The sequence below is a fragment of the Artemia franciscana genome, chromosome 2 (assembly GCF_032884065.1).
Source record: "Artemia franciscana chromosome 2, ASM3288406v1, whole genome shotgun sequence".
NCBI classification, from domain to species: domain Eukaryota; kingdom Metazoa; phylum Arthropoda; class Branchiopoda; order Anostraca; family Artemiidae; genus Artemia; species Artemia franciscana.
Window position 1 is genome coordinate 30,295,347 of NC_088864.1, and position 23,600 is coordinate 30,318,946.

Below are 23,600 nucleotides of genomic sequence, written 5' to 3' on the forward strand. Positions count from 1 at the left end.
AGAAATGTAATATCACAACAAACATTATGCTTACTTCTAAGGGAAAGGTTAATATAGTATCAATGGCTTCTCCTAGAAGAACAGCCATTTATTTTCTTCGGAGGAGCAATCTATCCTTATGCCTCAGTTCTTCAAAGGGAAAAAACACTACTTAAAAAAATGAATTGTATAAACTATATATGACTCTTGAACTTAATCTTTTTAACAGTGACGGCTGTAAAAAATTATTTAATCTTCATGTCAGACATATCTTAGTCTAAAACATAGTGCTTACTAGGGTATTTCCATGCAATATAGTAAATAAACGTAAATTACTCAATGCTTTTCAGCAAGGAATTGTTTGAATTTTCGATAGTTAATCCGACGGTTACATGCATTCATACAATGTATCTAAATCCAAAGCAAAACGACAATGCTGGTAACAATTTATTGAACAAAAATAGCAATACCCAAACAAAAATAACAACCTCTGATGTCTCAAATCAAATGACTATAAACGGCTAATCTTTGGTATTAAAACCACATAATATTTTCAAGGAACATGCACCAAAATTGCACAATAGTATGCCGATTTGCGGCAGCTTAAGTCTTGATTCTACAATAATCAAACCGATACACAGAGAAGTACAGAAAAACACACACAATAATCATGGAAAAAGTAGATTAAATCATGGTTAAAATTACATTACTATGTGACAAGAGCCAATTACTAGTTAGACAAACTAAATTTCAAAGCAATACTTATACTACTAGTTGGAACAAGATTCTCATTCTAACTGTGAAATCCTAAACATAAGCCGAGATAAAACCGGGCAAAAGGTCATACTAGGTAAATCTGCTCCATTTTTCTTACTAAACTATGTTTTGCATACTAGTCAGGCCTAATTATGTATAAATCCACGAGTAATAATTGATTCTAACCAGCATTAAAATTCTAAAGAACAAAAATTAAATTTGTTCTGGAACATACTATTTCTGCTGGGTAAAGGTGCACAACCGAAAGCATGGATAATTTTTAATTCTAGTTAAACCCTTACTCAAGAATCAAGTTTATCATCTTTTATCAGTGTCCGTCCAATACTCCTGGGCCTATTGTTTTACAAAACTACAATGACAAGCTGAAACAATGCATAACTAGACTAATTTCCTTAAATGCATTTAAGAGATTGTCCAAAAAGAATTTTAGTTGATTGTCTACTAAGCGTTTAAATTTCCAATATATTGACGATAATACACAAAATAAAGCTTGAATTAAAGCAAATCACCAAGGAGTAGAATTATCAAGGAATGTAATTTACTGAACCGGCATTTAAAAAGAGTCCATCCACGTCGATAGACTCACATGCCATTTCAGGTCTATCTATCATGTGTTTAAGTTTTCAAAATGTTGAAAATGATCCCCAAAATTATAGTTTAATTAACGTAAAGAGCGATAATAGTGCTATAAAGGAATCCATTTTACTGATCCAACATTCAGAAATAGCTCTACCACGTCAATACTCTTAAACACCGAGTCCTTCTAGCAAAACTAAAAAAGAAAAATCTTCTGAAACGAAATTTAAAAACTAGCATAAATATTAAACATTAAAACATCATATTATACTCTTACCTAGCCTACTGAAAGGTATATTCATTATAAGGAATCCTGATTCTATATTTTGCAAACCAGATATTTCAAGGAGTCAAGCATATCATTAATTAAGTAAAAAAAAGACTAAATAATTGGATGCTTTTACACACTTCTCGTTAGCAAAACATTTTATAAATAGAGCAAGAATATTTAACTATATATTGATTTGTTTTTCTTTGGTATGAGGAGATAAGAGAGAAGGCCACTTTCGTTCAAATACTATCCCAAATATGAGTCAGTAAATATATTAATTTATCATGAACTAGCAAGAAACAGAAAATCAATTCAAAAAGATATCACTTGCTTTATAACTTAAATTTTTGCAGCTGGAAACTTCATTGAGAGAAATCTTTTGTCTAAACTATATATGACCGTGGTGGTAGCTTATGCAAGTTTGAATTTCAGAATGAAGCTTAACGAGGAAAAATATTAGCACAAATAAGAACAGGGATTATGACAAGAGCTTAAAAATAATGAGATAATTCAAAAGTTGTACTATTTAGCTGACGAACGAATAAATTTAGTATATAGAAGATGTCCTAAACCATTTTTTTTTCTTTCATACTTTCTCATAGCTCTTGACATGAAGGTAAAAATTCAGGTTTCACTTCAAGTTTTTTTTAAAAGGGTAGAAAAGCTTACTCTTACGCCTGAAAAAATTAAATAACCAAGAGTATAATTTCAAAAATTGTTTACATTATCACTACATAAACATCTTGTGACTGAAGGTTTAAGAGGATTTGATTAAGGTCCCATCTGGAGCTTTGCAAGCTCCCTCTCTCTAAAAGGTGAAACCGTGGAAGTCACCGGGATATTACTACACGGATATAATTTAACAGTGTATTAGTTTTGTCGGGAATAGAAAAGGGAAAATTAGCGGTTTGTAAGATTCTTATTAAAGGTTATTAAAGATTAGAGAAATTCTATTTTCTTTAAATCTTACGACAAAAAATAAACAAGCTCTTTTTTCAAACAACCAACTCAGTGGGGTCAATTGTGGAGGGGGTAGGGAGAGAAATTTCCACCTTAAATTTGAAAATTACATTTTTCTTGTAACTTAATCTTTCTAAAATTGAAAAAAATACTCTTGCCCCCCCCTCCTATTTTTCATGAGTTAACGCCACTAGAACAAGTTGACCTTATCCGTGGTTAATAAAAGCAACAGATCATTGTATAGTTCTTCTTAAATGTCAATACTTTCAAAGGGATGAATCGCAGTCGCCATTATCCATAGACAAAACTCTTTTACTTATTTTTCTTCATTTATTTTACATTCGGGGAATGGTACACATCTATTTTGTGGAAATCTTTTTCTTTGCCTTTTTACTCGTAAAGAATATCATATTAATAGTGAAAAAAGAATGAATCGTCCTAAACGAATCTTGTTTAAATTATGATGAATGCGCCAACAGCTTCCTCTGTATCTATACTTCATGTATTGCGTTTGGATACCAAAAATTCCAGAAAAACGGGAGCATTACTAGTAATTTCAATTATAAGGACTCCAAATTAACACACTTATTTTTGCTTAATATTTTAGGAATGTGGTGGCATCCTTAACACTAGGAACTTGAAGAAAAAAGTCTGATCTACTCATCAAAACATCACAAACGAAAGGAACAACGTACTTAGACTTACTTCAGGTTCCTTGTTAACAGACAACTTGATCTTACCAGTTTGTCTCAACGGACAACTTGATCGTAAATCATATTAGTAGAAACATCTACAAATATATACAAGCTAATAAATTTAAAATAAGTGGAAATGTGTCACCTGAATTAACTCTGAATCATTCCTTTGAACAAGAGGATTGGTTTGGTAACGAATAAAAAAGTAAAGAAAAAAAACGAAGCCCGTTTTTCAACAATTAAGTTAATCTTACCCGGGGTTAGTAAAAGCAACAGAAGCTTTAGAAATGTAAACAGAAGCTAAAAGTTACCAGAAGTGGGAGTTGTCGTTAAAAAGAGCCCCTAGTCATTCTTAAAAAAAGAATGGTGTGGAAATAAAATGGCAAAGCTGAAACCAGCTGTAATGTTATACTGATCGTTTCACGAAGACCAATAAAAAAAGTCTTAAGGTACAAAACTAACCAAATCATCAGGCTGGATTGCAACTCGAATCTTCAGATTTTTTATGTCTGTCAATCTTACCGGGTAAAAATAAAGATAAATTTAGAGTCAGGCCATGCACTGAAACCACAGTTGAGATAACAACAACAGCTGAGAACAATGGCAATTAACACAAAAAGCTTTTAACTATGTTGTAGATCTAAATAACCAGTTTTCCTGAGCGACGACACTTAATATGTCTTGTTTTGTCTAAATTTATGAAATTCAGCAATTCAGGAATTGGAGGGATACACGGCATCAGTGAAGAATACTTCCGTTTCTGCAGAGCTTGCGTTCACTCCACTCTTAGGACTAGTACTTGGTGAGACATTCCTTTCATTTTAGATTCTTAATTTAACATGTAATCGATTTAACTAAAACCAAGACCAAACAACACTGGGTTTTGGTCAATCTAACTAAGGATATTCAGCTTCACTCTACACTGGTTTGATTGGATCTCCAGGTCACCTGCTCGAACGATTTTTTCTTTTTGCTGATTTCGCTGTAAGCCATACCGCTTAAGGTACTTCTTTAGTGTAGGAAGAGGGACACCGCTGAAATCAGATGCCTCCCTAAAAGAAACGATACAGCCTATTAGTAAAATAGCCATCCAATATTTTACAGAATCCATAAGCTGTACATGACCGTATCCTGGGGGGGGGGGATTAACCTCATATACGAAATAATTTCTGTTCGTGTGAAAAATAATATTGGTCCTTACTTTCAGTTGAGAAATTACTGTTTTTTCTTTAATTTACTCAAACAATTACTGGTAACGAACTGAAATTAACAAATTGTAACCTTAATTGTAACAATTAATAAAAAAAGAATTGACTTTTTTATGACGATTCCGAGTATATGAAATTCGTTAAGTTTAATGTTAGCTGTTGAAGGCTACGAGCCAGAGAAAATTTGCATGACTTTCGATTAAGAAGACACCACCCCCCCCCAACCTAACAAAAATTAACCGTTCTTGATTAAAACACAACCTCAGATTCAGCAGATCAAAGAACACTAGAGTAGAGGTTTCAAGCTCTATCAACAAAAAATGTGGAATTTAGAATTTTTTGCTAGAACAAGAGCTAAGAGCTCATATGGCACTTGTGACAAGGCAAGGAGAGCTAAGAGCCAAGAGCTCATATGGTATGAGCTCTAATAAAATTCTAAGAATCAATAGATTGATTTAAAAGGATGCCAGTCAGGATTTAAAATAAGGGCTCTGAGTCACGTTGTCCTTCTAAATATCAAAATTCATTAAGATACGATCACCCACTCGTAAGTTATAAATACCTCATTTTTTCTAATTTTTCCTCTCCCTTTAGCCCCCCAGATGGTCGAATTTGGGAAAACGACTTTTTCAAGTCAATTTGTGCAGCTCCCTGACACGCCTAACAATTTTCATCGTCCTAGCACGTCCAGAAGCACCAAACTCGTCAAATCACTGAACTCCTCCCCCAACTCCCCCAAAGAGAGCGAATCCAGTACGGTTACGTCAACCACGTATCAAGGACATTTGCTTATTCTATCCACCAAGCTTCATTCCGATTCCTCTACTCCAATTGTTTTCAAGACTCCCCCCAATGTTAACAGATCTGGTCGGGATTTGAAATAAGAGCTCTGAGACATGAATTTCTTCTAAATATCAAATTTCATTAAGATCCGGTCACCCGTTCTTAAGTTAAAAATACCTCAGTTATTCTAATTTTTTCAAATTAACATCTCCCAGCTCCTCCAAAGAGAACGGATCCGTTCCAATTATGTCAATCATGTATCTAGAACTTTTGCTTATTCTTCCCATCAAGTTTCATCCCGATCTCTCCACTCTAAGCAATTTCCAACATTTCTGTTTCCCTCCTCCAACCCCCTATGTCCCCGGATCCAATTAGAGTCGAAAATGGAGCATCTGAGACATAAGATCCTTCTATATATATCAAGTTTCATTAAGATCCGATCTCCTATTGGTAATATAAAAATACCCCAATTTTCACGTTTTCCAAGAATTCCGGTTTCCCCCTCCAACTCCCCCCAATGTCACAGGATCTGGTCAGAATTTAAAATTAGAGTTTTAAAGCACAAGATCCTTCTAAATATCAAATTTCATGAAGATCTGGTGACCCGTCCGTAAGTTACGAATACCTCATTTTTCTAAATTACCCCCCTCCTCAACACCACTAAAGAGAGCAAATCCGGTCCGGTTATGTCAGTCACGTATCTTAGACAGGTTTTTATTCTTCCCATCCAGTTTCATCCTGATCTCTCCTCTTTAAGTATTTTCTAAGATTTCCGCCCCCCCCCAATGACTCTGGATCCAGTTGAGATTTAAAATAAGAGATCTGAGTTACGAGGTCCTTATAAATATGAAGTTTCATGAAGATCCGATTACTCCTTCATAAGTTAAAAATACGTCATTTTTTCTAATTTTTCAGAATTAACCCTCCCCCCCCCCCCCAAAAAAAAAGAGCGGATCCGTTCCAATTATGTCAATCACGTATCTAAGACTTCTGCTTACTTTTCCCACTAAGTTTCATCCCGATCCCTCCAATCTAAGCATTTTCCATGATTTTAGGTCCCCCCCCCAAACTCCCCGCAATATCACCAGATCCGGTCGGGATTTAAAATATGAGCTTTGAGACACAATATCCTTCTAAATATCAAATTTCATTGATATCCTATCACCCGTTCGTAATTTAAAAATACCTCATTTTTTCTAATTTTTCAGAATTAACCCCCCCCCCCAACTAACCCAAAGAAAGCGGATCCGTTCCGGTTAGGTAAATCATGTATCTAGGACTTGTGCTGATTTTTCCCACCAAGTTTCATGCCGATCCCTTCACTCTAAGTGTTTTCCAATATTTTAGGTTTCCCCCTCCCCCCTCCCCCCCTCCAATGTCACCAGATCCGGTCAGGATTTAAAATAATAGCTCTGAGACACGATATCCTTCCAAACATCAAATTTCATTAAGATCTGATCAACCGTTCGTAAGTCAAAAATACCTCATTTTTTCTATTTTTTAAGAATTAACCCCCCCCCCAACTACCCCAATGAGAGCAGATCCGTTCCGGTTAGGTCAATCATTTATCTATGACTTGTCCTTATTTTTCCCACCATTTTTCATCCCGATTCCTTCACTCTAAGTTTTTTCCAAGATTTTAGGTTCCCCCTCCCAACCCAACCCCCGATGTCACCAGATCCGGTCGGTATTTAAAATAATAGCTCTGAGACAGGATATCCTTCCAAACATCAAGTTTCATTAAGATCTGATCAACCGTTCGTAAGTTACAAATACTTCATTTTTTCTATTTTTTCCGAATTAACCGGCCTCCCAGTCCCCCCCCCCCAGATGGTCAAATCGGGAAAATGACTATTTCTGATTTAATCTGGTCCAGCCCCTGATACGCCTACCAAATTTCATCGTCCTAGCTTACCTGGAAGTGGCTAAAGTAGCAAAACCGGGACCGAAAGACCGACAGATAGACCGACAGAATTTGCGATTGCTGTATGTCACTTGGTTAATACCAAGTGCCATAAGAAAGATCATGGATACGTGTTTTTTCCCTGGTGACCGTGTCAAACAAACGGTCCTAGAAGATCGGGAAAGGGCTCACTCGAACGAAAATTAAAAGGTCTAGTGCACTTTTTAAGTGCACTCCACGCCCCCTTTTCCCCTAAAGACATTCCATCAAAATTTTTAGATAACCATTTGGTTAAGCATAGTTAAAAGGACCAATAGCTATGCCTCTGGGAATGGTGTGACCTCCCACAGCCTCTAAGGAAAGAGCTGAAATTTATGGAATATGCTCATTGTTTAAATATTGTATTTGTTATTGGGAAATATATGGAAATTTGCCGGGGGAATTTCTGAAGGATAGTTTCCGCGGGGAAACTTTACTTTTCAAAGAGCAGCAAAGTTTCCGTGATGAATTTTCCACGGGAACTTTTACATTGGAGGGGGGAATCCTTGCAATATTTGAAAAACAGTCAGTAATAAAAAAAAACAAGTTTTTTTTCTAACCGAAAGCAAGGAGCAACATTAAAAGTGAAATGGACAGAAATTATTCTGAACGTGAGGAAGGTTGCCCCTTCTTCATCTTTTGCTCTTTACGTTAACGTTTGAATTTATGCCACAATTTCTTTAAGAACGACTCCTGAAACACCAGGGTCGTTGAATTTGAATGCGAAAGACTTTTAAGGCGTCAGTGGAAAGAGCGAGGTTTAAGGAAGGAACAGCCCCCCCCCTTGGATATGGAAAACTTCTTTTCGTTTTAAATTCGTATATTGCTCTTTGCTTTCAGTAGAAAAACTTGTTTTAATTAAATTATTAAACAAGGCATAGTTTTCTGGATCAGTATACTTGTTAACCCAGCAGCAACAACAAAATTTACTTGATTGCCACTATTTGGTTTTCTTTTTTAATTCAAAAATAGTAATCCATTTCTACCGTATTGTTGAGAAATACTGATCGTAAGGTTTGCCACGACTCTGAGAAAAAAGTTCATGGCAGCGCCAGCTTTGCTGAGGGTCTTTAGGGATTTTCTAGAATCTAGGCTTTCAGATTTTGAGCTTCTTAGAATCTGGAAATCCAAAATATGGAAAATCCGGGGTCATCATAAAACGTTATCCGCGAGCTGAAAAGCGGAGTCAACTTAGCGTTTCATTGTTTAGTCCATTATGCTTGACTAGCAGAAAGCTGCCACACCGTTATTCTTGCGAAGATAAGATATGAATAGATTGGATATCAAATACTGCCTGCTGTTAGAACGTATTTCTGGCTAGTGGCTTTTAGTGTTAAATTTAAATTATTGCACTCGTGCTAATTTCAACAAAACTTCCAATCTTTACTGTTTTTCGATTGCATAGTCACTGACTTAAAACCCATCATTAACGCTGCCTTATCGATGAAAATTAGTGAGAAAATAGTCAAGTAATAACAACTTACAGTTACCTAAATACAGCCCCAGCTAGGTTTCAATTTCAAGGGATGCTTTGGTAGTATTTTACTGCAGCTCCTTTTAAGGTAATATTCTAGATGAGGATCTTTTGTCTATCTTAAGAAATTAGTTCAGGAAGGTTAACGAAAGTATTGGTATTGATTCAAGAGCCTCAATGATCCCCTGGGAAGGCCTTGTTGAAGTACCTACCTCTACCTCTTCCAGTCCCAAAGGGCGCATAGCTTTGCTGACACTTTACGATGTTTAATAAAAAAAAAAAAACTTTCAGAAGTAGATGTACTGCTCAAATGAGGCACAAGAAAAGTATGCTGAGTCGCAGACGTTTGCTTGGTCATGAATTATGAGCTTCCAAAGATTTTAGAGTCAATTTTTTTAAAAGATTTGGTAAAACTCTAGTTAATTGACTTCTTGCTATCTCAGAAAGGGTTTAGGTTAGGAAAATGAAACTTTCAGGGATGAATCTACAGACTAAAGTATGTCCCGGGAAGGTATTTTGAAGCAACTACCTCCACTTCTTCTCCCTCTAGAGGGCCCTGACCTTTGATGACCTTTAAAAATATTTGTGTTATAAAAGTGAAACCTTGCAAAATAGATCTTCTGCTTAAATGAAGTACTACAACAAAATTGTTTTCAGCTTCATAACTTTGCTCAATTCCATTTTATGAGGTTTTAAAGATATGCAAATACATTTCCTAAATTTTGAAAGGAAACATTGATATGGCTCAAAATTCTACTCAAATAACAGGAATTGCATTTTTAGAACTAAAGACAGAGAAAAAGCAACTAGTAACCGAAAATTAAGGTAAAATGTTGTTTTGTCAAAATTTCAATAAGTATAGACGTGTCATGTAGGCAAATTTCAGGAATGGAGGAATGGAGGTGGGTACCTTAAAATATCTTCCCGTGGCATACTTTAGCCTGTAGACCCATCCCTGAAAGTTTCATTTTCCTAACCTAAATCCTTTCCGAGATAGCAAGAAGTCAATTAACAAGAATTTTACCAACGATTTTAGTCTATATTATTTTTATATAATCCTGAAAAGGCTTATGCCAGCTTTGCCTCTCACTCAGACTATGTTTCTTGGCTTTTTCTCCCATTAGCCATGGTTTGATGGCAACTTGATAAAAAAAAAGCCTTGATATGGCTTAAAAACTTACTGAAGTAACAGCAATTACATTTTCAAAATAGGAATTGCATTTCAGATTGCGTATTGAAGCATACCTGAACTTACAGTGTTTTCTTTAGTAGAGAAGCTACTTTGACTGTTAACCTATCGCAATCGTCCTGTATAATGCCTTCTATTAAGATTAAATAATAAAAAGAAACAAGTTTTTTTTAAACTGAAAGTAAGGAGCAACATTAAAATTTTAAACGAATAGAAATTATTGCGAATATGAAGGGGATCGCTCCCTCGTCAATATAGCGTTCTTTACACCAAAGTTCGAATTTTGTCTCAATTCTTTAAGAATAACCCCTGAATCACAAAGACCATTCGATAAGAATAACTAGTTCTTTTAAAAGTACTAAAATATTTTAGCATAAAGAGCCATGTATTGACAAAGGGGCGACCCCCCTCTTGTTTGTTTTAAGTTTTAACGTTGCTCCTTACTTTCGATTAAAAAACTTGTTTTTTTTTTATTTCTGATCACTTTTTTTTAATAATTCTGGAAATCTGGCACCCCTCCATGCGAAATCCCCCTCTCCCATGAGTAATTCCTCAATGGAAAGATCATCCATGCTAACCCCCACCAGAACCAACCCCCCCTCCTAGAAATGTCTGTATACTTCCCAATAACCAGTGTTATATGTAAGCAATGGACAAAGTTCATAACCTGGAGCACTTCTCCCGGGGACTGTGGGGGATTAAGTCATCCTGAAAGACATAGTTATTAGCTTTTCTGGCTATATTGAACGAAATGGCTATATCAAAATTTGATCGGGTGACTTTGGGGAGAAATGATAGTGGGAGGGGGGCTAGCTACACTCCAATATTTTTGGTCACTTAAAAAGCCACCAGCACTTTTGATTTTCGATCAAATGAGCCCATTTATGATCTTCTACCATCATTGGTTCGATATGATCACGCAAGGGAATAATAAAAAAATAAACAGGCTTGAAACCTCTACAGTATGATTCTCTGGTACGATAAATCTGATGGAGGGATTTTCATTAAGATCACTTCATGTTTCTGGGATGGTTTCCCTTTTTTTTCGGAGATTGGGGAAATTTTCTTAGGTTAATAACTTTTGATGGGTACCATTAAGTTTGATGTTTTACAAAGTTTTACAAACTTTGAATGAGCATCAAAATTCAATTTTTTGTGTATCTATTGATATCAATACTCTGTTTCTTAGAGCTTCGGTTACTATTGAGCCGCATCGCTCCTTACTTGCAGTTCGTTACCAAGATCTGTTTGAAAACAGTATCAAATAAATAACCAGAACTTCAATTAAACAAGAATCGCCTTTAGGAACCAAATAAATATATATTTTGTTTGTAATATAGGATTTCATGGATGTTCACAGTATTTTATTTATAATTACGTTTATAATAAATTTTAAGTCAATCAGAAAAGGAAGCAATTTTGGTTCAGAGGGGGACCGTCCCCCAATCTAAAACTATCCTTGTAAATTAAGATTTACTTGGCCCTACGACATGCGGCACTAAATATCAATTTGTTAACAAAAAGGAGTTTCTTGAATCTTTTTTTGAGTGAACCGATAGTTTCCTTTCATCTTTTTCCTTTGTATTGGGTCAAGGGCGTAATTTCGTCAAATCCTGGGGGAAGGGGGGAAAGTTGGAGCCAATTTTCCCAAATCAAGTGAAAATGACATCAAAAATTGAAAAATGAGCCATATAGTACCATAAAGGTAAAGATATACTAAAGAAAACTGACCCGTTTCTGTGGCTGCTTGAATTATGTAGGTATGTCTTAATTTTGACAAGATTTTGAATAAACTAAATTTCAGCTGGGGGAGGGCAAACTAGGGTCAGCAGGATGGCAAACCGAGGTCAAGGAGGGGCATTTGCCCACCAGACTCATAGCAAATTACACTCCTGCATTGGGGTTTCTTTTGCCTAAAGACTTCAGGATTTGTGTTTAGAGCTGATTTTCCGTGAGATGACTAATCGCAAAAAAATACATCACTAGCACTACCTAGTTTTTATTTTTGCTTTAAAATATATAGATGGTGTTTCTTTTTTAATTTATGTTAGAAGTCACTTAAAATAAACTCAAGAAATGCAAACCAAAAATATTATTCCCTGCTACTCACAAGGTAAGGCTGTGGATGTTGGATTCAAATCCTTTGGGCATTAAACTGATTTAGGCTCGAACCACCCACCACATTTGTATACCATGGTACCATTTGAGATGCAAATACAGCTTGTAACTTGGAATATCTTTGAATTTGTACTCCTCAATAAGTCGTTGCCAAAACTTAAATACATAGTCATATCAGCAATGTCTTTCAGAAGGGAGTTGCTATATTTTTATATGGTCATTAATGGGCATTTGCTTACTGAGTGCATCTGCAGATACATGTCTGCACACGGGGGAGCTTTCCGAGCAAGGAGCGAACAATGATCCTCACAGTAGAAGATATTTTGCGCAAAAGAGGAAGGAAAGTGGCAAGAAAGTAGGATTTTTAGCAGTTTGCTTTTGAAGAATTTTCGAGAAAGTAAACAAATATTTTTTTTTCAATATAAAATTGAATCCTTGTACTCTGATTTTAGTTCCAAGCTCGTGTTCAAATCAAGATTTTGGTTCTTCTTACGAAACATGAAATTTCGACTTGTACACTTTATTGGATTTGGGTCCTTTCATGGTCAGATTTACCCATCTTTGGCTAATAGGTATAAGGACATTGGCTGGTCTATACGTTATGAAATGTCGCCTTTACAAATTCCTGTCTATCATATTGATTAACCATCCACGCAGATGACAACTGTCGAACTGTCAATACTAGCAACATCTTGTAGAGTTACTCATGACAATACGATTTTTTCTGTGAAAAGTTGTCATCTTATTGGCAATATTACAACAGAGAATCATTTATGAAAAATGAGTAGTAAATTCTTAATTTTGTTTGTAGCTTGTATCCTTGATTTTTAATATATTATCACTTTTTTGCCGGTCCACATGTTTTATTCAAAGTTTTCAGCATAGAAATCCATCTTTTATGAAATATCTATGGAAAGAAAAACAACAAACAGTCCATAATAAGGATTTATAATCCAATAAAAAACATGCAGTGACAAATCTTGAAATAACATCTCCGACATCTTCCCCTGAAACTGAAACTACCAACTTCCGCTATATGTAAGATGCATATTCGAAACTGAGTTCAAAGCGTCTGAATACAAGCCAAGTCTTTTACTGTAAGTTTTAATTGTATGAATGCAGTGTAGCAATTAATAGAAAGACATCACTTAATTTCAAGAGCATTTAATCGTGGTTTCAAGAGCGCGGATGCAATGCCTATTCGAAACTGAGTTCAAAGCGTCTGGATACAAGCCGAATCTTTTACTGCCAGTTTTAATTGCATGAATGCAGTGTAGCAATCGGAAGAAAGACATCACTTAATTTCAAGATTGTTTAATCTTGGTACATTGTACGTAAGCTACTCCGTAGATATAATAAACTTTTAGAATCAGGAAACGACTTTTTGTTCACCTTGTATCTATAATATTTGGTGCCAGCTGCATAAAATAGAGAATAAAGTAGATAGTGGTTGATACTTACCTGTACGTCATGCCATCACGAACGAGTTTTAAAGCAGCAAACAAGTGAGCCTCCGTGTAAGAGTAGCCGCGTGCTGGTCGAAGCTGCTTAAACTGAGAAAGCGAAGCTGTATCATCTTCAAGCCGGAGTAATTCTTTAAATAAATCTAAAACACAAACAAAACACAATAACAGCATGCATAAATAAACAAGACTATACAAATTATCATGCAAAGGTAAAACAACTGGCCATGCTGTCAATTGAAATGTAAAACCAACTAGATTTACGTTGCTTGGGCGAAATGAAGAGTTGCAGCAACCATTGGTCGGCTTCAAAAACAAAAGCGTCGCAGAAGCAACATTTAGGTTTCATGTCTTTGCTATCGATTAAACGATGATTTGGCAATCTGTCAAAACTCTCAAAATGGCATTTTCAAAAAAATGATTTTTGCCTAGAAAAAGAAAAGAAAACAAATCCTGACAAAAAACCTTGGAGACAGCAAGAGAATACGCTATTACTACTGAAAACCAAGTATGCTCTATATTCTCTCACACACAAGTCAATGTGGATAGTTTTTAAAATGAGACATGTATGCAAGCTAGTAATGTGTTACTTAACCCAAGTATAAAAGCTAACCCAATTCATATTGTTATTTCTAAAATTAGTGTACGCATAAGCTAAGGTTGTGTGATTTCGCCCTAAAATGTACCGTTTGTTAATTGTCCTAGAATTATCTAATGGTAACAGTAATTTCGTTCAATGTTTATCAAAAATTTCGCTTTATAACCTTATAGTATTTTATAACCATTGCATAAATCCTTGCATGAAGACAAAAGACTGTTTTGTTTTGTTTTTTCGTACGAAAACATGTCTTAAAATGGTTATTACCATCAAGTACATTGGAAACAATTAAAAGAGATTATATTTTGAGGCAAATTATCGCAGTCTTAGCACATGCTTTATTTTCATGAATAGCACAAAAGATTGGGTTAGGTTCTATGTCCTGCCAAGTAATACAGCATTAGCTTGAACCCTCGTTGTATTTTTCAAAACAACAACATTGATCTGATGTCAGAAAATAGAGAATGAAGTTGTTACGAAGCAGAATACCGTTTTAATGAGACCCTCTTTCAGGAACACGTTATCATTTTGAAGAAAATTATTTTGTGGGAAACCATTTTAAAACTTTAGAGGAATTAACAACTATGATGTTGAATTGATGACAAAGAAACAAAACTTAAGGGCTCCTTTTGCAACAATTTTGTCGGCGAAATCACGAAGTTTAATGCAACACTTCACGTTGCGTGTTTATATGATTGGCGTGTTCAAGGCTATATACAAGGTTTGTGCTGTTTTATTTACTTCCGCAAAGAAAAGATGCAATAATACACTGGGATCCGCGAGCGTTGATTAGAAGTATTTAGTGAGATAGTGTTTAAGATTATGTTTCTGATTTGGTAAAGAGCGGATATTAATTTCTGCTTTTCAACTTCATTTGTGCAATGCCATCTACTGTGTATAATTCATGCTGAATTTGTTCTTCTAGGTGGTGATGGGTTGAATTCCGATTGGATTGTGCCTGAATTTACTGAACAAACAAGTTGTATGAAATAATCAGTCTCTTTTTCTTCTAGAACCGTCAATGAAGAGAACATGGTCTGCCCGATATGCCAAAGCAGAATCAAACCCGGTGAAAACACCACCATATTATCGGAGAAAGGAGCCGATGCCGTGAATAACGCAAGCAAAGAAAGAGGTAGGAGCATAGCTGTGACGACTGGAAATGAAGTCCACACCGCGTGTCGTCGTAACTTCTGTGACAGACGTCGGATTTTTAGAGAAAAGAACGCTAAAAGGAAACTTGAGAAGAAAAAACCAGTTGCAGCCCCCCGACCAGATCTTCAGCTCCACGCTTTGATTTTTTCGAAAAACTGCTGTGGTCAAGCAGCGAAATTATGCAAGATCACAAGTCGTGAATTCGCTGAAGTTTATGCAGTTCGAACTCATAGCTTCGACAACTCGATTAGTGAAATGTGTAAGAGCAGGAACGATCAGTGGGCCATGACAGTGCTTGGTCGGATAAATTCAAAGACTTCTAACCTTCATGCAGAAGATGCCGTTTATCATAAAATATGCTCAGTGAACTTCAGGACAGGAAAAGAGATTCCACAAAAAATCTGTGGTCAGGAAGAAGTGAGTGACGTGCCTCCACCAAAGAAACGGAAGGGAAGACCGTGCGATAGTTCAAGGAAAGCCGCTCTCGAAGAAGCGCTTCGGTGCTATGCCAACAGTGAAGAACCTGTACCTCTGACGATCATTTTAAGAAAGATGGTTCATATTCTCTCTGAAACTGCATATGATAGTTTGGCCTACAGCTTTCGTCAAGCCAAGAATTTGCTAGTCAGTGAGTATGGCAAACAAGTGATTGTGTCCGATTCAATGGGAAAGAGACACTCGTAACATTTAGAGATACGAAAAAGGCAGATAGTGAAAACGGAGAAAGGGATCAGCTCATCAAAGTCTTTGGAAAGATAATAAGAAGTGAAATCAAATCCATTACGACAAGGAAGGATTCCTACGAATTTCTTAACGAGATATCGTCAGTAGAGGAATGTTTGAACTTCGTGTGCCCATCTCTTTGTCTACTGCTTTCATCGATAGGGATCGACGCGCTTCGTCGGATATCTTCTATCAGACAGGCTATTATGCAGGCATGCAGACCACGTGGTTTAATGTCTCCTGTACAAATAGGATTGGCTTCGCAGCTGCATCACCATTTCTCATCCCGATTTTTAATTGACACACTGAACAATCTTGGCTTCTGCTCTTCTTACTCAGAGGTAAAAAAATTTGAGAGATATGCAGCAGTAAATCAAACTTTGTTGGAAGAGTCCGAAGAGAAAACACATTTTTCCAGTATGTAGGAGACAACCTCGATCATGATATTGCTACTATCGAGGGCCTGAATACCTTTCACGGAATGGGACTTATTGAAGTGTCTACACCTGAGTTGCCGGCAATGGAGCTTTCAGTGCCAAGAAAAGAAGTAAGTGGAGATGAGATGAAGTCAATCGACACCGTGCCGTTCTACACCTACCAAAAACCCGCCAAGTCGCAACCAAGGACTTTTGTTTGCTTGAAAAACAGTGGTGACCCTCATGACAATGAATGGAAAGGTGAAACACTCCGGCGCATCTCTGGCTTTTTCAAAAGCTTATACATGAGCTGGTCGGCCTTTATGTGGTCAATACATTAAAAGCTACCTCATCCAGGAAAGTTGAATATTCGTTTTTGCCAATGATTAACCACAATCCAAGCGATATCTCCTGTGCTTATTCTACACTTATGCATGCTAACGAGCGCGCTAGTCGAGCTGGAAAAACTCTAATCATTACCTTTGACAAGCCGCTTTACTGGAAGGCGAAGTGTATCGTCGATACGGAGCCTGCCACAAGTGCATTAAGAAATGCTATTGTTGTCCTAGGTGGATTTCATACACGCATGAGTTTCCTAGGAGCCATTGGCTTCCTTATGGCTGAATCGAGACTTTTGGAAATCCTAGGTCAAGTATACGCGCCTAACACTGTGCGTAGTATGTTACAAGGCAAAGCTGTCTCTCGTGCTGTGCGAGGCCATGGTCTGTTGAAGATAGCCCTTTATGCGAACCTTTTATAATCAGAAATGGATAGCAGAGCGTTTGATGGCAATGACATGCTACCAGAACCCTTTGAAAAGGCAAAACAGGCGTATGAATCGCTCTTTGAAGGAGATCACATCGACGAAGCGAAGGTGTCGGAAACAGCAGAGCTTATCTATGAAATAGTTCAAAGTGCAAAAGAACGATTATCTGAGTCCAGAACTGCCCGTCTTTGGTTTCAGTATCTGGATCTACTTCAAATCCTGGGAAAGAACCTGAGAGCTGAAAGAAGTGGCAACCTTGAGCTTTATCTACAGTCGTTGTTGGAAATGCTTCCTTACTTTGCTGCTTCCGGACACAATCTTTACACGAAGCCTACTTGGATGTTCGTGCAGTCCATGTTTCAGTTGAGGAAAGACAACCCAGAGCAGTACAGAAAGTTACAGGAGTACCTGTTCAGCCGAAGAACTGACAACTACTGGGCGGCACTTTCTCATCATTTGGTGATCGAATAGACGTTGATGAGAAGTATGAAAACAAGTGGCGGTCTGACGAGAGGTAGAGGCATGACTGAATTGCAGCGGATAATTTGGACCTCTGCTTTGCCTACTTTGATTCTCGTAAACGAGCGCATACAGAACCTGACTGGCATCGCGGAGTTGACTGTTGAAAATCATGCAGACGCGATATCTTCGAGGAGAGCTAAAGATCTGACGGACATGGAAAAGATAGTTCGATACATCGAGACCCTAGAACCCTTCAGGCAGGATTCAGAGCTGTTGAGCGTGGTTACTGGTGTCTTCATCATCTGTAAACGCAGACGATGCCAAATCTGTGGGAGAAACCATTCTGAAGGATATGGAAGCGAAAGACATTGACAAATATGTTTTCAGGAGAAAGGAGAAAGCTATAACTATGGCTGAGAGGGCATCCGTGGTGATAGATAGCGAGAGGGTAATGGTCGACCCAGCTCTAATCTTCCAACATCTTGCCGCAGTGGCTAGCACCAGTGATTCTGACTTGAAAGAGGTTCTGTCGTTCGAACTCTGTAGTTTTCCAACATCGCTCTTTAGTTCGTTCGAGGTGATGAGGACAGGCGACAAAGCCTCTCTAACAAATGCACTGATGAAAATTAAGGGGCTCGATGGTCCAGTGACATTGCCAACCTCCCAGAGTCTTGTACGGTGGCTGGCTAGTCTACAAAATCCCGTGGACTGCCGGATCCAAATATTCTGAGGTGGCAGGATCTTACGTAGATTATGTCACAAGACATTTCGGCCAGGCAGCGGTAGTTTTTGACTCTTACACTGATACACCAAGGACGAAAAACCGCACACAACTGAAGAGAACCAAAGGCTTGTCGTATCCAACGATTCAATTCTCTCCTAACATGAAGATTGTCAAAAGTAAGGAAGAATTTCTAAGAAATCACAAAAACAAACAATGCTTCATCAACCTACTTGCTGAGAGGCTGGCGAACTCAGGATGCAAAGTTCTACACGCTCAGGATGATTGCGATGTCTTAGTTGTACAAACTGCAGTCAGTTGCGCTGAAACTTCGTCGACCACTTTCATTGGGAATGATACCGACCTAATAGTCCTTCTGCTGTACCATGCCAAACTTGATGCATGTGATATCTTTATGCAGACAGACACACAAGGAAATAACCGACGAGTGTACGACATAAAAAGGATCAAGAAACTAAGAAGCGAAGCAGCAGAAAATCTACTCGTTTGCCACGCAATGTCTGGCTGCGATACAGCATCTAGACTTCACGGCGTAGGGAAACCGTATACTCAAAGATACTTGCCCTTCATGACACCAGGATCCGACCACCAGGAGATCGCAAAAGCTGGAGAGAAAGCTTTGCTCCACATCTACAAAGGGAAAAGCAATGAGAAGACCCTGAAGGATGTTCGGTTGTGAACATTTACAATGCGGGTTGCAAGTGCAATTGCTTTCGTTTAGGCAGAGCGGCTTCCGTCGACCTGCGGCGGCTGCCACAAAGTACCACTTTTACAGGTTCAATTTGCAAATAATGAAGTGGCAAGACACGTCCAATTCGCTAAAGCCCGAAGAGTGGGGTTGGCGCCTCTCTTCGCCAAGGAATATGTATCTTCCCATAATGACAGGTACTTCACCAGCACCGGAGAACCTGCTGAAGATGGCACGGTGCCAGTGCACGAGCGGGTGCGAGTCGCTCAGATGCAGCTGCTGTCGCAACGGTGTGCCCTACAGCTTTGCCTGCGAGGAGTGTAAAGGGGCGTTATGTGCTAACGCTGCAGCAAGACAGGATGAGGATGATAAGGAGGACGAGCAGGAAGAAGAATTAGCTTTAGGTTGTGCTTTAAAATCAAAATGTTCTTGTGATTAATTTACCTGAGTTCTAAACGTTCCTTTTTATAACTGATTGATCTGAAGTTTTGATCTCGATTAAAGAAGTGGTTTTTCAAGATGTTATACTTAGCAACCCCTCATATTACAGGCCCCTTAGAGGTGGAAATGAGGTAAATAGTTTAAAAAAAAAACCTGCTTTTTGACCTCATATCTGGCAATACGGTACTTTATTTGATATAAAATGATCCTTTAGTCGCAGGAATCCGGCAAATAATGACCTGTGTACTTTACCCTCCCCCCCGTTCCGTGAAGTGAAAATTGATACTGGGGTGCGGAAAACTTGATTTCTGACGTCAGATTCAGATTCGTCATGCTTGATTTGATAGAAAACGACCACTTAAACCCAAAACACGTCCAAATAGAAATTTCAATTCCCCCCTTCAACGGGTGGGGGGAGTTCGGTTAGTTGTGCAAGGGAGATTCGGGCAGATTTTTCTGAATATTTTGGTGTAAAAAAAAAATCTGATGCAATTTCCTCGAGGTCAAACCGTATTTTTCCTCCACTAATTCTCATTGCTGCTTGTCTTCTAACCGCAGATAATTTGCTGTTTTTCATATTGAGTCTTTTCAATGATATTTGATTATTAAAGTAAGTCCGATGTCTAACGATGATATCTAGGCTACTAAGCTTCAAACGTTTGGTTTTCTTTTTTAAGGTTTTTTAATTGTTTTAATCCTACATTCCGTAGTTTAAATATGTTCTTTAGTGTCTTTTCATACTGTATTTTTCAAAGATATTTGGTTATTAAAGCACGTGAAATTTCTAACAACGATTTCTACTAAGCTTCAAACTTTTGGTTGTATTTTTTAAGGTTCTTAAATTGCTGTAGTCCCTTCTTAAAATTAAATAAAAAAAACTAGTTTTTTTTTAACTGGAAGTAAGGAGCGACATTAAAACTTAAAACGAACAGAAATTACTGCGTATATGAAATGGGTTGTCCCCTCCCTAATCCCTCGCTCTTTACGCTAAAGCTTTTAATTGTTTTAAAAAGTAGAATTGTGGCAAAGAGTCATACTTTAGCGTAAAGAGCGAGGGATTGCGGAGGGGACAACCCATTTCATGTACGGAGTAATTTCTGTTCGTTTTAAGTTTTAATGTCTCTCCTTACTTTCAGTTAAAAAAACAAGTCTTTTTTATTTAATTTCTGAACGTTTTTGAATTAATGTATGTTTGATTTTGGCTCTTCGCGCATAAATTATTGAAATGAAATTTGTATATTATTTTTTTTCTTTTTTTGGCTAAATGGCTTTCTCTTAGTTTTCATCAGACGATTTTTAGAAATAAGGGGTGGGGAAGGAGGCCTAGCTGCCCTCCAATTTTTCGGTTACTTAAAAAGGCTACTAGAACTTCTAATTTTTAACGAACGTTTTTATTAGTAAAAAAATATGCGTAACTTAAGAATTAACTTACGTAACAAACTTTTATATTCTCATATTTTTATTATGTGTACGAGGGGGTTTGTGTCCTCGTTAATACCTCGCTCTTTACACTAAATCGTAAGTTTTGTCCCAATTCTTTAAGAATGACCCGTGAATCAAAAAGGCCGTACAATAAATAGTTGAAATTACTAAAAATACTTTAGCATAAAGAGCGAGGTATTTATCTCCTCCTAAATACCTCCCTCTTTATGCTAAAGTATTTTTAGAACCCCTCATATGCGTAATAATCTCTGTTCGTTTTAAATTTCATTGCTATTCCTTACTTTCAATTGAAAAAACGTTTTCATGTTTACTTTTTCATTGTTTTTTTCTAGTAATGCTAGAAAATCCTGCGCCCTTTTCATTGAATTTTTCTTCCCCCATGACATATTCCTCCAAGGAAAGATCCTCCCAAATAGCCCCCTTCCATTAACCCCACCCCCAAACCAAAAGAATCCCCCTGAAAACGGCTGTACACTTCCCAATAACCATTACTATATGTAAACACTGGTTAAAGTTTGTAACTCGCAGCCCCTTTCCAGGGATTGTGGGGGAGTACGTCATTCCCAAAGACATAGTTATTATGGTTTTCGACTATGCAGAACAAAATGGTTATCTCAGAATTTTAATCCGTTGACTTTTGAAAAAAAATGAGCGTGGGAGGGGGCCTAGGTGCCCTCCAGTTTTTTGATCACTTAAAAAGGGCACTAGAACTTTTCATTTCCGTAAGAATGAGCCCTCTTGGGACACTCTAGGATCACTTGGTCGATACGATGACCCCTGGAGAAAAGAAAAAAAAAACAAAAAACAAACAAACAAATAAACAAACACGCACCCGTGATTTGTCTTCTGGCAAAAAATACGAAATTCCACATTTTTTTAGATAGGAGCTTGACATTTTTGCTATAGGGTTCTCTGATATGCCGAATGCGATGATGTGATATTCGTTAATATTCTATGACTTTTAGGGGATGTTTCCCCCTATTTTCCAAAATAAGGCAAATTTTCTCAGGCTCGTAACTTTTGATGACAAAGACTAAATTAATTGAAACTTATATATTTAGAATCAGCGTGAAAATTCGATTCTTTTGATGTATCTTTTAGCATCAAAATTCCGTTTTTTAGAGTTTCGTTTACTATTGAGCCGGGTCGCTCCTTACTACAGTTCGTTACCACGAACTGTTTGATAAATACAAATGTTTTTGCAATTACTAGTTTTTTGCTCTTTCCGCAATTTAATATCTTTTCATAGTGTAGTCTGTTCAAAGATATTTGATTATTGAAGCTAGTCCGATTTCTAAAAACGATATATTACTAAGCTTCAAACTTTTGGTTTTCTTTCTTTGTTTTTTGGTTTTTGAATTGTTGTAATCCCTCGTTAAAATATATGCAGATACTTTTGCCATTACCAGTTAATTACTCTTTACGTAATTTAATGTCTTTTCATACCTAGGTCTTTTCAAAGATATTTGATTATTGAAGCAAGTCCAATTTCTAACAACGATATGTACTAAGATTCAAACTTTTGGCTCTCATTTTGAGGTTTTTGAATTGTTGTAATTCTTTATCAAAATAGAGAATCATCATTTGTGATTAAAGCAAATTTTCATTTTTTGGGCCTTCCTACTGACATTATATAACTGATTGCGTTCAAACCTGTAAGCTCAACGACATAGGGAGTTGATTTTACCAAACAAAAAAACAAACTAATTTTAAAATTTTTAGGTATTTTTCTAGTTTGAATTAACAAGTTATAATTATTGCTCAGACAAAGTAAATGTTTTTCCAGTTTACATAATAATTTTAGTGATTCTAAACTGAACTGGCAAAAAATTGTCAACTTTTTTTCATGTCTTAAAAAGACATTACTTATACTTATAAGAAAAGAAATTCGGTAATAATGTTTTTCTAACAATGATTTCTATTAAGCTTCAAACTTTTGATTTTCTTTTTTAACGTTTTTGAACTGTTGTAATCCCTTGTTAAAATATATACAAATATTATTCGCAATGACCAGTTTTTTGCTCTTTCCACAATTTAATTTCTTTTCATACTACTGTCTATTCAAAGACATTTTATGATTACAGCAAGTCCGATTTCTAACAACTATTTCTTCTAAGCATCAAACTTATAAGAAGGACCGACTGGATCTCAATAAAAGATTTTATGCAATAGTTGTTTCGACTTTTATTCCACCTTGCAAGTGTTTGAGGCTAGTCCGATAGATAACTTCGATTATGGTGCTCCACAACTGTGAAAATGAATCACAATGGCTCCAATGGTTCACTGGGCCTTAGCACTGGAGGTGTAGTTATATTTGTAACGAAAATTAGTTATTTTCATTATTTTTAATTAATTAATTTTTCAATTAGTTATATCAGTTCTTTTTGTAACGAAAATTAATTGTAGAAAATAGGTTCTTTTTGGGGAGGGGGTAAACAAGGTAACACACGTGCAGACCCTTAGGAGGAGGGGCTTTCACGCCCAATAGGTCCTCCTACCAGCAATGTTGAATAATAGAGCTAAAATAGAATAAAACTGCAACCAAAGCAAAAGAGGGAATTCGAAAATATCGACGTAACAAATATATATTCATATAAAAATATATCAAAATTTTCCATTGCATAAATGTATCTGTTTGTTAAACCAGTTAGCCTAGACCACAAACACACACACGCACACACACACACACACAAAAAAAGAAAAGACACAAATAAACTTAGATATGTATGTA

The 23,600-nt window shown here is 36.8% G+C and overlaps 1 protein-coding gene across 1 annotated transcript in view; it reads right to left on the reverse strand.

Moving 5' to 3' along the window:
* Nucleotides 1-413: 413 nt before the first annotated feature.
* LOC136040048 (protein tramtrack, beta isoform-like) overlaps nucleotides 414-23,600 on the reverse strand; it is a 106,148-nt gene continuing 82,961 nt past the window's right edge. The window contains exons 5-6 of the mRNA XM_065724124.1: nucleotides 13,434-13,578; nucleotides 414-4,310 (exon numbers count right to left, since the gene is read on the reverse strand). Of these exons, the coding sequence (XP_065580196.1) occupies nucleotides 4,151-4,310; nucleotides 13,434-13,578 (305 nt within the window). The 3' untranslated portion in view covers nucleotides 414-4,150. The remainder of the gene's footprint in view (nucleotides 4,311-13,433; nucleotides 13,579-23,600) is intronic.